At 70.2% G+C, this 15,249-nt stretch overlaps 2 protein-coding genes across 2 annotated transcripts; both read left to right on the top strand.

Moving 5' to 3' along the window:
• TGFB1I1 (transforming growth factor beta 1 induced transcript 1) lies at positions 1-5,197 on the top strand. Its single transcript, XM_086771705.1, has 11 exons — positions 1-76; positions 795-946; positions 1,165-1,196; positions 1,305-1,411; positions 1,495-1,594; positions 1,704-1,803; positions 1,890-2,030; positions 2,150-2,323; positions 2,766-2,847; positions 3,949-4,097; positions 4,871-5,197. Exons 1-11 carry the CDS (start codon positions 64-66, stop codon positions 5,135-5,137), a joined length of 1,317 nt encoding a protein of 438 aa, XP_086627831.1. The 5' UTR covers positions 1-63; the 3' UTR covers positions 5,138-5,197.
• Positions 5,198-7,258: 2,061 nt separating this feature from the next.
• Positions 7,259-15,239, top strand: LOC147596045 (integrin alpha-D-like; the record flags this gene model as incomplete). The annotated part of the gene is made up of 21 exons (XM_086771704.1): positions 7,259-7,325; positions 7,437-7,539; positions 7,613-7,716; positions 7,808-7,872; positions 8,801-8,903; positions 9,098-9,228; positions 9,315-9,466; positions 9,539-9,692; positions 10,473-10,623; positions 10,703-10,776; positions 10,874-11,003; positions 11,853-12,001; positions 12,073-12,213; positions 12,295-12,501; positions 12,621-12,751; positions 12,850-13,007; positions 13,756-13,913; positions 14,012-14,143; positions 14,235-14,308; positions 14,407-14,554; positions 15,071-15,239. Coding segments are annotated over exons 1-21 (2,671 nt in total), but the record flags the coding sequence as incomplete, so codon positions are not given.
• Positions 15,240-15,249: the final 10 nt, after the last annotated feature.

Raw genomic sequence — 15,249 nt, forward strand, 5'->3', positions numbered from 1 at the left:
CATACATGGGCACCGAGGGGCCCGCGCGCGGCGACGTCACGGGGGCCGCACCCAGCCCCGGCCATGGACGACCTGGGTAAGAGCCACGCGTGTCCCCCTCCGGCCGGCCGGGGGTAGAGGCGCGGGTGGGTGCGGGGATGGGTGGGTGCCGGCACGGGTGGGTCTGTGGATGGGTGGGTATTGGGACGCGTGGGTCAGTGGGTAGGGGCACGCATGGGTGCCGGGACGCGCGGGTCCGTGGGTGGGGGCACGGGTGGGTGCTGAGACACGTGGGTGCTGCCATGCGTGGGTCCGTGGGTAGGGGCGCGGGTGGGTATTGGGAGGCGTGGGTCCCCCACGGACTGGGGCACGGGTGGGTGTGGGGATGGGTGGGTGCCGGGACGCGTGGGTCCGTGGGTGCGGGGACGGAGGGTCCGTGGGCAGGGGCACGGGGGGGTGCGGGGATGGGTGGGTATTGGGACGCGTGGGTCCGTGGGCAGGGGCACGGGGGGTGCCGAGACACGTGGGTCCGTGGGCAGGGTCATGGGTGGGTGCGGGGATGGGTGGGTGCCGGCACGGGTGGGTCCGTGGATTGGTGGGGGCTGGGACACGCGGGTCTGTGGGCAGGGGCACGGGTGGGTGCCGAGAGGCGTGGATGCGGGGATGAGCGGGTGCTGGGACACGTGGGTCCGTGGGTGCTGGGGCGTGGGGCGGGGTCCGTGAATGGGTGGGTGCCGGCACGGGTGGGTTTTGGAGGCGCGGGCCCCCCCACGAGCTCCCCCCCACGAGCCCCCCCCCCCACGTCCCCCCTCCAGACGCGTTACTGGCCGACCTGGAGACCACCACCACGCACCTCGCCCGCCGCCCCGTGCTGCTGACCGACCCACCCGCGGGGGCGCCCCCCGCCCACCCGGCCCCCGCCCACGGGGACGAGCCCCCCCGGCCGCCCCCGCCCCCCTACGGCCCGGTCAGGCACCCCGGGGGACGCGGGGGGGCTTTGGGGACGCAGGGGGGGGCTTTGGGGACGCGGGGGGGGCTTTGGGGACACATAGAGGGGCTTTGGGGACACGGGGGGGCTTTGGGGACGTGTGGGGGGGCTTTGGGGATGCAGGGGGGGTTGGGGACATCAGAGACTTGGGGGGGACATCGGGGGTCCCCGTTAACCTTCAATGTCCCGGTCCCCAGGTGCCAGGGGGGGACACGGAGCAGCTCTACAGGTAGGGGGGGCGTTGGGGACACGGCGGGGGGGCGTTGGGGACACGGGGGGGGGCGTTGGGGACACAGAGGGGACGTGCGACCCCCCCCGCGCTGTCCCCGTCCCCCAGCACGGTGCAGAAGACCCGGCCCCCCCGCACCCCCCCGGCGCCCCCCGGCCTGGGGGAGCTGGACCGGCTCCTCCGCGACCTCAACGCCACCCACAGCTCCATCGCAGGTACCCCCCCACACCCCCACACCCCAAATCCACTCCCGGGGGGACCCCAAAACTGGCAGTGACCCCTCCTCACCCCCCCCCAGATGAGATCCTGGCCCAGTTCCCCCCCCTGAAGAGCCCCGACGGGGGGAAGAGGAAGGAGGCGGCAGACGAGGCCGAAGTCGGGGTGTCCCCCCCACCCCGGTGAGTGCGTGCGCACATGTCCGTGTCCCCCCCCCCGGGGCAGACAGCAGCACCCCAAAATGAGGGTAAGCCTTTCCTTGTCGTCCCCCTCCCCACCACCCCAAACCAGCTCGGGGACCCCCCCGCCGGCCCCCGCGTCAGCCACCTCGGCCACCCAGGAGCTGGACAAGCTGATGGCCTCGCTCTCTGACTTCCACCTCCACCATGCCGTGAGTCTGCCCGGATTTCGGGGTGCCCCCCCCCCGTTTCACCCTTTCCCCCCATAACTTTCTTTTCCCCTCCATCCCACCCCCAGCCCCCCCCAAAAAAGGGGGTTCCTGAGGAGGGGAACCTGGACTCCATGCTGGTGCTGCTGCAGTCAGACCTCAGCCGTCAGGGCGTCCCCACAGGGGCCAAGGGGATTTGTGGGTCCTGCCAGAAGCCCATCGCTGGCAAGGTGGGTTTTGGGGTGCCGCCCCCACCCCAACAGCCCCCCCAAAGCAAACCTCACCCAACCGGGACCCCCAAACCGTGGTGTCACCCCCTTGGGACCCCCCCTCAATCTTCTCCCCGCAGGTGGTGAGGGCTTTGGGCTGCGCCTGGCACCCCGAGCATTTCGTCTGTGCCCGCTGCGGGGGGGAGCTGGGTGGGGGCAGCTTTTTCGAGAAGGACGGGGCGCCCTACTGCCCCCAGGACTATGGACGCCTCTTCTCCCCCCGCTGCGCCCGCTGCGCCCAGCCCATCTTCGACGTGGGTCTGCGGGACCTCCCGGGGGGGTGGGGGAGGGCTGGGACCTTCTGAGGGGTGATGGGACCTTCTGGGGGGTGATGGGATCTTCTGGGGGGCCATGGGGTCCTTCTGGGGGGCCATGGATCTTCTGGGGGGCCCTGGGGGTCCTTCTGGGGGTCCATGGGACCTTCTGGGGGGCCATGGATCTTCTGGGGTCCCTGGGACCTTCTGGGGGGCCATGGATCTTCTGGGGGGCTATGGGACCTTTTAGGGGAGCATGGGGGTGGTGGGGCCCTGGGATGTCCTGGAGACGGTGGGACCTTCTGGGAGTCCCTGGGAACCTTCTAGGGGGCCATGGGACATTTTTGGGGGGTCCCGGGGATGTCCCGGCAGGCCATGGGACCTTCTGGTGGGCCATGGACCTTCTGGGGGGCCATGGGATTTCTGTCGTCCCCCCCTGCAGAAAATGGTGACGGCGCTGGACAAGAACTGGCACCCCGAGCACTTCTGCTGCGTCAAGTGCGGGCAGCCCTTCGGCGAGGAGGGTGAGCGCCCCCCTGACCCCCGCCCCGCGTCCCCTCCCGGCCCCCAGCATCCCCCCGTCCATCCCCATGGCCCCAGATCTTTCCTCCTGCACCCTGACCTGGCCACCGCGGCCGCGTCCTCCGTGTCCCACTGTCTGCCCACCTGCGTGTCTCCGTGTCCCCGTGTCCCAACGTCTCCGTGTCCCCGCGTCCCAATGTCCCCGCGTCCCAACGTCTCCGTGTCCCAATGTCTGCCCACCTGCGTGTCTCCGTGTCCCCGCATCCCAATGTCCCCGCGTCCCAACGTCTCCGTGTCCCAACGTCTGCCCACCTGCGTGTCCCCGCATCCCAACGTCCCTGCGTCCCAACGTCCCCACGTCCCAACATCTCCGTGTCCCAACGTCCCCACGTCCCAACATCTCTATGTGCCCATGTCCCTACATCCCAACGTCTCCGTGTCCCCGCGTCCCAATGTCCCCGTGTCCCAACGTCCCTGTGTCCCAACGTCCCTGTGTCCCAACGTCTCCGTGTCCCCGCGTCCCAACATCTCCGTGTCCCAACGTCTCTGTGTCCCCATGTCCCAACGTGTCCGTGTCCCCATGTCTCCATGTCCCCTTGTCCCAACATCTCCATGTCCCTGTGTCCCGTGTCCCTGCGTCCCAACGTCTGCATGTCTCCGTGTCCCAATGTCCCCGTGTCCCAATGTCTCCATGTTCCCCGCGCCCCAATGTCTCCGTGACCCCACGTCCCAACGTCTCCATGTCCCGTGTCCCCACATCCCAACGTCTCTGTGTCCCTGTGTCCCCATGTCCCAACGTCTCTGTGTCCCCATGTCCCAACGTCCCAACATCTCCATGTCCCCGCATCCCAATGTCCCCGTGTCCCATGTCCCAACGTCTCCGTGTCCCATGTCCCAACATCCCCGTGTCCCCATGTCCCAACGTCTCCATGTCCCCACATCCCAATGTCCCCGTGTCCCAATGACTCCATGTCCCTGTGTCCTTGTGTCCCTGTGTCTCCGTGTCCCCATGTCCCAATGTCCCTGTGTCCCAATGTCTCCACGTCTCCGTGTCCCCATGTCCCAACGTCCCCCTGTCCCCGTGTCCCCCGCGCCGCCCGCAGGGTTCCTGGAGAAGGACGGGCAGCAGTACTGCCGGCGGGACTTTGCTGAGCTCTTCTCCAGCCGGTGCCGGGGCTGCGGGCGGCCCATCCTGGAGGGGTACATCGCCGCGCTGGAGGGGCTCTGGCACCCCGAGTGCTTCGTCTGCCGGGTGAGAGCCCGCCTGCCCCATCCCTGTGTCCCCACATCCCTGTGTCCCCACGTCCCCGTGTCCCCACGTCCCCGCCTCCCCTGCCCCTGTGTCCCCATGTCCTCACCTGCCCTGGTCCCTGGTGTCCCCATGTCCCCATCTCCCATCTCCAGGAGCACCTCAATCCCACGTCCCCGCTTCCCCTGTCCTTGTGTCCCCGTGTCCCCGTCTCCCATCTCCAGGAGCACCTCAATCCCATGTCCCCACCTCCCCTGGTCCCCGGTGTCCCCATGTCCCCGACTCCCATCTCCAGGAGCACCTCAATCCCATGTCCCCACCTCCCCTGGTCCCTGGTGTCCCCTGGTCCCCGGTGTCCCCATGTCCCCGACTCCCATCTCCAGGAGCACCTCACATTCCCACGTCCCCACCTCCTCTGGTCCCAGATGTCTCTGTGTCCCATCCCCAGGAACACTTCACGTCCCGCGTCCCCACCTCCCCTGGTCCTTGCTGTACCCACCTCCCCTTGTCCCTGGTGCCCCCGTGTACCTGTCTCCCATCCCCAGGAGCACCTCAATCCCATGTTCCCACCTCCCTGGTCCCTAATGTCCCCATGTCCCCACCTCCCCTGGTCCCTGGTGTCCCCGTGTCCCCACCTCCCCTGGTCCCTGATGTCCCCTGGTCCCTGGTGTCCCCGTGTCCCCGTCTCCCATCCCCAGGAGCACCTCAATCCCACGTCCCCACCTCCCCCGGTCCCTGATGTCCCCGTACCCCCACCTCCCCCCCTCCCACCCCAGGAATGCTTCGCCCCCTTCGTCGGCGGCAGCTTCTTCGAGGACGGCGGCCACCCGTACTGCGAGCGCCACTTCCACGCGCGGCGGGGCTCGCTGTGCCGCGGCTGCGGGGAGCCCATCGCCGGCCGCTGCGTCACCGCCATGGCGCAGCGCTTCCACCCCGAGCATTTCGTCTGCGCCTTCTGCCTGCGCCCGCTGGCCAAGGGCACCTTCCAGGAGCAGGAGGGCAAACCCTACTGCCAGCCCTGCTTCCTGCGCCTTTTCGGCTGAGACCGCCCCCCCGCACCGCCGTCGGCCCCCCACGTCCGCCCCCCGCGCGCCCCATGGATGTCCGACGGGCACCCAGCTGCGGAAACGTCCCGTGGGTGGGGGGTCGTGCTGTTGGAGTGGCCCTTCGAGGTGCCCCACGGGGTGGGGGTCCGTACGCAGGGTGGGACTGGCACGCTCGGCAGGGTGGGGGGCTCTGGCACATCTGGGGTGCCCCCCCCCGGTGTGGGGCGCCCCCACGGAGGTCCAGCGGACGCCCCATGGACGGCCGCGGGAGAACGTCCCGTGGGCGAACTGTTGGGTGGGGCGGGGGTGGAGGTGCCGTTGGGTGGGGGGGGCGGGTCCTGTCACCCCCACGGTGCAGCGTGACCCACGGATCCCACCCCCGGGACTTGCCCCCCCTCCGGCGTGGGGGTGGTCTCTGCGCTGGAAGCACTGGGGGATGTGGGGCACTGGCGGGGGGGGGCACTGGGGGTCTCCGTGGGTCTCGCTCTTTTGGCTTGCGCACGCCGAAGCCGTGAGGGTGGGGGGGCGAAGGGGGCGGTTGGGGGGCTCAGTGGGGCAGCTCAGGGGTTCTCTGGGGTGGGGGCGGGTCCTTGGAGAAGGTTGGGGGGCAGCAGGAGGGTCCAGGCGACTTCTTATTGGTCTGGGGGGGGCTGTGGGGCAGCTGGGGAGGGGCTGTGGGGCAGTGGGGGGCCTGGGGGGTCAGCGGGGGGGGGCTGTGCGGCAGCCGGTGGTCTATGGGGCAGCAGGGGGGTGGTGGGGCAGCTGGTGGTCTATGGGGCGGCGGGGGGGGCTGTCGGGCAATGGGGGGGGCTATGGGGCAAGAGGGGGGCTGTGGGGCAATGGGGAGTCTGTGGGGCAGCAGGGGGGCTGTGGGGCAGGTTGTGGGGTGGGGGCGCAGCACGGGCGCACGCAGCTGGACGCGGACAATAAACACCTGCAGCACCAGGGAGCGCGTTTGGGGCTGGTTTGGGTCGATTTTGGCCAGTTTGGGTCGATTTTGGCTGATTTGGGTCAATTTTGGCTGATTTTGGTCAATTTTGGCTGATTTGGGTCGATTTTCATGACGCCGTCGCCGCCTTTTGGCGTCGGTGTCGCCTGCTCCGGGCCAGTTTTGCCCAGTTTGGGGCCGTCGTGACTCACTGGTGTCGGTTCTGGTTTGGGGCCGATTCCTCCCCCTTTTCCCTCATTTTCCCCTTGTTTTGGGGCAATTTCACCAAATATGGTGATTTTTTTTCCCCCCATTCAAGGCCATTTCACCAAATTTTGGGTCCGATTTGCCCAGTTTGGGCCGATTTCACTCGGTTTGGGGCTGTCATGACCCACTTTGGTGTAAATTCTCCTGGGTTTGGGTCGATTTATCCCCCTTTTCCCTCAATTTCTCCTCATTTTGGGGCAATTTCTCCTCGTTTTGGGGCAATTTCACCAAATACGGTTTTTCCCGCCCCCCCCCCCCCCCCAACTCTGGAGGCCATTTCACCAAATTTGGGGTCTGGTTTGCCCACTTTGGGCCGATTTCACCCATTCCGGGGCTGTTCCATGCGGCTTTGCCTCCGCTTCCCTCCCTTTTTGGGTCGATTTCCTGCCGTTTCTGCCAATCCCGCCTTCCTTTGGGCCAACTTTCGCCCTTTTTTGGCTCCGTTTCCCGCCCTTTCGACCGATTTCCCCGCTCCTTTTCGGGCCAATTCCGCCCAGTTTCTGCCGCTGTCACCCCGGCGATGCGGGACACCCGTGTGACGCCTCCCCCCCCCCCCCCCCCCAAATTCGCGCGAGGGCCTCGGCGCGTTGGGTCCCGTCCGTGTGGGTTTGGCGTCGGCCGCCCGTGCCGCGGAGCGAACCCCGACCGCTTCCTGCCGCCCGGGGGGGGTGGGGGGGGCGCTGGGGGGTCACCCTCATCCGGGGGTGCAGGTATTTTTTAGGGGGGGGTCACACCAATTTTGGAGCGCGGCTCATCGAGGGCGGGGTGGGGGGGGGGTCCGCCCCGTTTCGGGCCAAGCTGGGCGAGAATTCTCCGTTTCGCCGTGCAGTTGGGCGCCCTTCCCCCCCCGCCCGCTTTATTCCACACCTCCCAACCCCCCCCCCCCCCCAAAAACCCAGCCCCACGCCTCCACCTCTCTCACTTCTCCTTCCCGTGCCCCCGGGACGGCCGCCATGCACCCATGGGTGCTGCTCGCGGTGCTCTGCGCAGGTGGGGGGGGCACAGGGATTCCCTGGGGTGGGGGGGGCGTGGGAATTTTGGGGAAGGGGGTCCCTGGAGGCCTGAGTCCCCTCCTCCGCGCCCCCCCCCCCCCCCCCCCAGGGCTGCCCCCCGGCGCTGGCTCTGGACTGGACGAGGCGGCGGCGACGGTTTTTCGGGGCGCGGAGGGCTCCTTCGGGCACAGCGTGGCTCAGCTCGATGATGGGTACGTGCGCCTCCCCCCCCCCACTCCCTAAACACCCCAGGGTGCCCCCCTGACCCCCCCACCCCCACCCTAGGGTGCTGGTGGGGGCTCCTCTGGAGCCGGGAGCGGCCGGCGGGACGGGACGGGTCTATCGGTGCCAGTTGACGACCGGGAGCTGCCGAGATGTCCCCGTCGCCAGTAGGACGTTGGGGTGGAGGGCGGATTTTGGGGGGGGACACACAAGCTGGATGCCCAGGTCCCCCACCACGCCCCTCTCTGCCCCTCAAAGCCCCCCCCGAGGTGACCTCCGTGTCTCTGGGTCTGTCCCTGGTTGCCCACGGATCCCAGTTCCTGGTGGGTCACACCCGCGTTGCCGTGGCCCAACGGGGAGGCGAGGGGAATTTGGGGAGGGGTCTGGGGGGGTGGGTTTGGCCCTCCCGGGGACGGGGCCCAGAGGGGTCTGCTGGGGTCTCTTGGGGTCTACGAGGGTCCGCTGGGATCTTTTGGGGTCAGCTGGCGTCTTTGGGGGTCCACTGGGGTCTACTGGGATCTCTTGATGTCTACTGGGGTCCCTGGGGGTCTACTGGCGTCCACTGGGATCTTTTGGGGTCAGCTGGGGTCTTTGGGGGTCTACTGGGGTCTCTGGAGTTCTACTGGAGTCCACTGGGATCTTTTGGGGTCAGCTAAGGTCTCTTGGGGTCTCTGGGGGTCTACTGGGGTCCACTGGGATCTTTTGGGGTCAGCTAGGGTCTCTTGGAGTCTACTGGGGTCTCTGGAGGTCTACTGGGGTCCACTGGGATCTTTTGAGGTCTACCAGGATCTTCTGGGGTCTCTTGGGGGTCTACTAGAGTCTATGGAGATCTACTGGGGGCTACTGGGATCTCTTGAGGTCTACTGGGGTCTCTGGGGGTCTACTAGAGTTCTGTTGGGGTCTTTGAGGGGTCTACTAGGCTCTCTTGGGATCTACTGGGGTCTACTGGGGTCTACTGGGGTCTACTAGGACCTACCAGGGTCTCCTGGGGTCTCTTGGTGTCTACTGGGGTCTTTGGGGGTCTGCTGGGTTCTCTTGGGGTCTACTGGGTTCTCTTGGGGCTCTCTTGGGGTGTTTTGGGGTCTTTGGGGGTCTGCTGGGGTCTACTGGGGTCTTTGGGCATCTCCTGGGGTCTATTGGGGTTCTGTTGGGGTTTACTGGGACCTACTGGAGAACACTGGGGCCTCTCAGGGTTGGGGAGATGGGACAGGGGGCGGGAGGGCTACGGCGTCGCTCTCTCTCGGCCCCCAGGCGTGTGGCCCCACGGCGCGGAGGGGCTGCGGGGTGAACACGGAGCTGCGGGGGCTCTGCTTCCTCCTGCCTGCGGGGGGCACCCTTCCCCCCGCCCTGCCAGGTTCGGGGCGGTCCCGTCACCGCTTTTGGTGGGGGCGGACGTGGGGCAGGGAAGGGCGGACGTGAGGGGCGAAGACCCGACGCTGGGGTAGATGGGCTCCGCGGGGGCCCATGTGGGTTTTGCTCCCCCCCCACGCCCACCACCCGATTTTTTTTTTTTTTTCCGCCCTGCCCCATTTTTTCGCCCCACCCCAGGTTGCCCCGCCCAGGCCACCGACATCGTCTTCCTCGTGGACGGCTCGGGCAGCATCCGGAGCTCCGACTTCGAGCGGATGAAGACCTTCATCACCCAGGTCATGGGCCGCTTCGAGGGCACTGACACCCGCGTAGGTCCCGCCCCCCCCCCCCCCCCCCCCCCGCCCCAGGGGCGCCCGAATCCTGACCCGCCGGCCCCCCCCGGCCCCCCGCCCAGTTTGCCCTGATGCAGTTCTCCAGCGAGACCAGTCTCCGGCTGAGCTTCGCCGCCTTCGCCCGCCTGGCCCCGGCGCAGCGGGCACGGGAGGTCCGCGGGATGGCCCAGAGCCACGGGGTCACGCGCACAGCCAGCGCCATCAGGAGCGCCGTGTAGGTCGCGCCCCCCCCCTCGCCCGTCCCCCCCATCGTCCCAAGGTGACCGTCCCGTCCCACCCCGGGCAGGAGGGAACTCTTCACCGCGGCCAACGGAGCGCGGGGAGGCGCCCGCCGGGTCCTGATCGTGGTGACGGACGGGCAGAAGTACGGGGACCAGCTGGGCTACGGAGAGGTCATCCCCGAAGCGGAGAGCGCGGGGATCATCCGCTACGCCATCGGGGTGAGTTGGGGTCCCAGCAGCTCCATCCACGCACCCGTCCACCCCCAGCATCTCCAACCATCCCCACCATCTCCATCCACCCACCCGTCCATCCCCAGCATCTCCAACCATCCCCAGCATCTCCATCCATCCCCAGCATCTTCGTCCATCCATCCATCCGTCCATTTCCAAACATCTCCATCCGTCCATCCTTCCATCTCCATGCATCTCCAAACATCTCTGGCCATCCCTCTCCAAACATCTCCAGCCATCCATCCATCAACAAACACCTCTGGCCATCTCCAAACACCTCTAGACTTTGCCACCCATCCACCCATGCCCAGCCATCTCCATCCATCCATCCATGTCCATCCATCCATCTCCAATCATCTCCACCCATCCATGTCCATCCACCCATCTCCAACCATCTCCATCCACGCACGCCCCACCGTCTCCAACCATCTCCACCCACCCATGCCCAACCATCTCCATCCATCTATCTCCAACCATCCCCAGCATCTCCAACCATCCATCCATCCCCAGCATCTCCATCCATCCATCCATCCATGTCCATCCATCCATCTCCATCCATCCACAGCCCACCATCTCCAACCATCTCCATCCCCAGCATCTCCATCCATCCATCCATCTCCATCCATCTCCACCCACCCACGCCCCACAATCTCCATCCACCCGTGCCCCACCATCTCCAACCATCTCCACCCACACATCCCCACCATCTCCATTGGCTCTGTCCCTCTGCGCCCCCCTCCCCAACCCCCGGGTCCCGCCCCCCCGCAGGTGGGCAGCGCCTTCGCCCACCCCGCCGCGGTGGAAGAGCTCCGCGCCATCGCCTCCCAGCCCAGCGGGGACCACGTCTTCCGCGTGGACAACTTCGACGCGCTGCGGGGCATCCAGGAGCAGCTGCAGGAGAAGATCTTCGCCATCGAGGGTAGCGGGGGGCCGCCGTGGGGCCGGGGGGCGGCCGCGGGGGGGCGGCGGGTGCCCCCCGCTCACCCCCGCCCCCGCAGGCACCCGCTCCGCCCGCAGCAGCTCCTTCCAGCTGGAGATGGCCCAGGAGGGCTTCAGCGCCCTGCTCACCCCCGTAAGCGTCCCCCGGCCGCCCCGCGCCGGCCCCGCGCCCGCGCCCGCGCCCGCCCCTCCCCCCGCCGCCCACCCCCTCCCGCTGCGTTCCGGCGCAGGACGGGCCCGTGCTGGGAGCGGTGGGCGCCTACGACTGGTCGGGAGGGGTCTTTGTCTACGGCGGGGGCGGGGAGCCCGCCTTCATCAACGCGTCCCGCCGCGCCGGGGACATGAGCGACGCCTACTTGGGTAAGGGGGCGCGGGGGCGGGGGGGTCCTCCTGGGGACGCTGGTGGCCCCGTGAGGATCGGGGGGACACCAGCATCTCCAGGCTTTGGGGCACCGGTGGCCCCACGGGGACCCTGGGGACGTTGGTGACCCCATGACATCCTGGAGATGTCGGTGGCCCCATGGGGACCCTGGAGACGTTGGTGGCCCCATGAGGTCCTGGAGACGTTGGTGGCCCCATGGGGACCCTGGAGACGTTGGCAGCCCCATGAGGTCTTGGAGACGTTGGTGGCCCCATGGGGACCCTGGAGACGTTGGTGGCCCCATGAGGTCTTGGAGACGTTGGCAGCCCCATGAGGTCTTGGAGACGTTGGCAGCCCCATGGGGACCCTGGAGACGTTGGTGGCCTCATGGGGACCCTGGAGACGTTGGTGGCCCCATGGGGACCCTGTGGACACCAGTGACCCCGTGAGGTTCTGGGGACGTTGGTGGCCTCATGAGGTCCTGGAGATGTTGATGGCCTCATGAGGTCCTGGAGATGTTGGCGGCCCCACGGGGACCCTGGGGACGTTGGTGGCCCCATGGGGACCCTGGAGATGTTGGTGGCCCCATGGGGACCCTGGGGACACCGGTGGCCCCACGATGTTCTGGGGACGTTGGTGGCCCCATGAGGCCCCTGGGGACGTTGGTGGCCCCATGAGGTTCTGGAGATGTTGGTGGCCCCATGGGGACGCTGGGGACACCGGTGGCCCCATGAGGTGCTGGGGACGTTGGTGGCCTCACGGGGCCCCTGGGGACACCGGTGGCCCCGTGAGGTCCCGGGGACGCCAGCGCCCCCAGGAGGGGCCGCGCTGACCCCCGCCGTGCCCAGGCTACGCGGCCGAGTCCCTGTCCCTGGGGGGCAGCCGGGCGCTGGCGCTGGGGGCCCCGCGCTACCGCCACATCGGCCGCCTCCTCCTCTTCCTCCGCCGCCGCCCCGGGGCCGCCTGGGAGCTGCTGGCCGACGCCACGGGGCCGCAGGTACGGGCGGGGCGGCGGGGGGATGGGGTGCGGGGACCCCTGGCCGGCCCCACGGGCGCCGCTCCCCGCAGGTGGGCTCCTACTTCGGGGCGTCGCTGTGCGCGCTGGACGCCGACGGGGACGGCTCGGCCGAGGCGCTGCTGGTGGGGGCCCCCACCTTCTACGGGGCCGGCAGCGGGGGCCGCGTGGCCGTCTGCCGCCTGCGGCCGCAGGTAGGACCCCCGCCCCGCCCCGCCGCGCCCCGCCGCACCCTGAGCCGGCCGCGGGGGCACCCAGCGCCTCGTCCCCCCCAGGGCGGGCGGCTGCCGTGCCCGCAGACGCTGCAGGGCCAGCCCGGCCACCCCCTGGGCCGCTTCGGGGCCAGCCTGGCGCTGCTGGGGGACCTGGACGGGGACGGGCGGCCCGAGGCGGCCGTGGGGGCCCCTCTGGAGGACGAGGAGCGGGGGGCCGTCTACGTCTTCCGGGGGACGCGGGACGGCGTGGCCTCGCGCTACGCCCAGGTGAGGCCCTCCCGGCCGCCGGCCGGCCCCGGGGACGCGCCCGCGCCCATCCCGCGCCGGCCGTCCCGCGCCGGCCGTCCCGCCCACCTCAGCCGTCCGCGCCCCGCTGTCCCCCCCAGCGCCTGCCGGGCGCCCGCTTCGCCAGCCGCCCGCGCCACTTCGGCCAGGCCCTCAGCGGCGGCCGCGACCTGACGGGGGACCGGCTGCCGGACGCGGCCGTGGGCGCGCGGGGACAGGTCCTGCTGCTCAGGTGCGCCCGGGGTCAGGGGGGACACGCGCGGCCGGGACCTCCCGCCGCTGCCGCCGCCCCGCGCCCGCCGCCCACCCCGCCACGCCGCTCGCCGCCAGGTCCCGGCCGCTGCTCCGGCTGCGCGCGGAGGTGACCTTCCAGCCCCGCCAGATCCCGGCGGCCGCCCTGGACTGCCGCGAGGAGGACGCGGGCGGGGGGCCGGCAGCCCAGGCCCACCTCTGCTTCCAGGCCGCCAAGAAGACCCAGGATGGATTCGGTGAGCCCCCCCGCGCCGCTGCCCGCGCCCACGCGGCCTCTGCGCTGGCCACAGGCCGGCCGGAAGCGCGCACGGGCGCCCCAGACCCGCTCCCCTGCACCCCCATGGGGCCTCCTGAACCCCCCCCAGATGCCCCCTAGACCCCCATGGGGCCTCCTGAACCCCCTCCACTTGCCCCCTACACCCCCATGGACCTCCTGAACCCCCTCCAGGTGCCACCTAGACCCCCTGGGGCCTCCTGAACCCCCTCCAGGTGCCACCTACACCCCCTGGGGCCTCCTGAACCCCCCCCCAGGTGCCCCCTACACCCCCATGGGGCCTCCTGAACCCCCTCCAGGTGCCACCTACACCCCCTGGGGCCTGCTGACCCCCCTCCAGATGCCCCCTAGACCCCCATGGGCCTCCTGACCCCCCCTCCAGATGCCCCCTAGACCCCCCATGGGCCTCCTGACCCCCCTCCAGATGCCCCCTAGACCCCCATGGGGCCTCCTGAACCCCCCCCAGGTGCCACCTAGACCCCCCCAACCCCCTCTGGCCTACCAAACCCACCCCAGACGTCCTCAAGGCCCCTGGGAAGCTCAAAACCACCCCCAGGTGTCCCCCGCGCCCTGAGAAACCTCCCGGCCCCCTCGGCCGCCTCCGCACCTCCCCCGGACCCTCCAAAACCCACCGGGCTCCCCTCCGTCCCGCCGTGCCTGGGGGCTGCCGCAGACCCCAAGCGCCCACCGTCCCGTCCCGCTCCCCGCAGGCGCCCAGCTCTCCGCCACCCTGCGCTACCAGGCGGCCCTGGACCCCGGCCGGGCCATCGTCCGCGCCGTCTTCGCCGGCGGCGGCGGCGCCGTCCGCAACGGGACCCTGCGGCTGGGTGTGGGGCGGGCGTGCGAGGCCCTGGCCATCGCCTTCACGGTGGGCGCGGGGACAGGGCCGGCGGGGGCGGCAGGAGCGGCCCGCCCCACCCCGCGGCGCCGGCCTGGGGGACACGCGGGGGTCTCTGTGCCGCGCAGGGCTGCCCGCGAGACACGCTGACCCCCCTGCTGCTGCGCCTGGCCTTCGAGGCCAGCGGGGACCCCGTGGCCGCGGCCGGGGGGCTGCGGCCGGCGCTGAGCGAGGACTCGCAGACGGTGGCCGTGGGCACGGTAGGGGCCGGCGCGGAGCGGGGCCGGGGGGCGCCGGGGGGGGCCGGCGGACGGACGGACGGCTGGACGGACGGGCGCGGCGTCTCCTCAGCTGCCCTTCGAGAAGGACTGCGGCAGCGACAACGTCTGCGTCGACGACCTCCGCGTCTCCTGCAACTTCTCGGGGTGGGCGTCCCCATCCCCGTCCCTGTGGGCAGGGGGCGCCGCACCGCGGCCCCCGCCCGCCCGCCCCCCTCACCCCGCTCTGGCTCTGTCCCCCCCAGCCCCAGCGCGCGGAGCGTGGTGGTGGGAGTGATGGACGCCGTGGAGCTCGCCGTCGCCCTCCGCAACGGTGGGGAGGACTCGTACGGGGCCACCGTCCGGCTGGAGCACGCCCAGGCGCTCTCCTACCGCAAAGCCGTGGTGCTGCAGGTACCCCCGGCCCGCCCCGGCCCCCCGCGCCTCCAGCGGCCCCCAGAAGTCCCCCAGCCCCCGCAGAGGTGCCTTGGCCTCCCAGACCCCTCCAGATGCCCTCTAGACCCCCAAACTCCATGGGGCCTCCCGGACCCCTCCAGGTGCCCTCTAGACCCCCAAACTCCATGGGGCCTCCCGGACCCGTCCAGATGCCCTCTAGACCCCAAACTCCATGGGGCCTCCCGGACCCCTCCAGATGCCCTCTAGACCCCCAAACTCCATGGGGCCTCCCGGACCCCTCCAGATGCCCTCTAGACCCCCAAACTCCATGGGGCCTCCCAGACCCCTCCAGATGCCCTCTAGACCCCCAAACTCCATGGGGCCTCCCGGACCCCTCCAGATGCCCTCTAGACCCCCCAAAGTCCATGTGGCCTCCTGAACCCCTCCAGATGCCCCTCTGGCCCCCAGCCCCCCCCAGCCCCCCCAGGTTGTCCCGCCCGGCCCCGTCCCCCCCGACCCCCCGTCCGTGCTCAGTCCTCCAGGCGATCGCCGTCCGTGCGCTGCAACTCGGAGCCGGCGGAGGGGCCGCGGCGCAGGACCCTCTGCCTCGTCAACCACCCCGTCCTGCGCGCCGGTGCCGAGGTGGGGGTCTCCCCGCGTGTCCCCCGTCCCGTCCCCTCCCGCCCGGCCCCCCCGGGGCCGTGTTCGGGGGA

Source organism: Chlamydotis macqueenii, unplaced genomic scaffold, assembly GCF_036417535.1.
Source record: "Chlamydotis macqueenii isolate bChlMac1 unplaced genomic scaffold, bChlMac1.mat HAP1_SCAFFOLD_301, whole genome shotgun sequence".
Lineage (NCBI taxonomy): Eukaryota > Metazoa > Chordata > Aves > Otidiformes > Otididae > Chlamydotis > Chlamydotis macqueenii.

Coding starts and splice junctions, on each gene's coding strand:
- TGFB1I1 (XM_086771705.1), top strand. Junction 2,031..2,149: donor AGAAGCCCATCGCTGGCAAG/GTGGGTTTTGGG, acceptor TTCTCCCCGCAG/GTGGTGAGGGCTTTGGGCTG. Junction 4,098..4,870: donor CCGAGTGCTTCGTCTGCCGG/GTGAGAGCCCGC, acceptor CTCCCACCCCAG/GAATGCTTCGCCCCCTTCGT.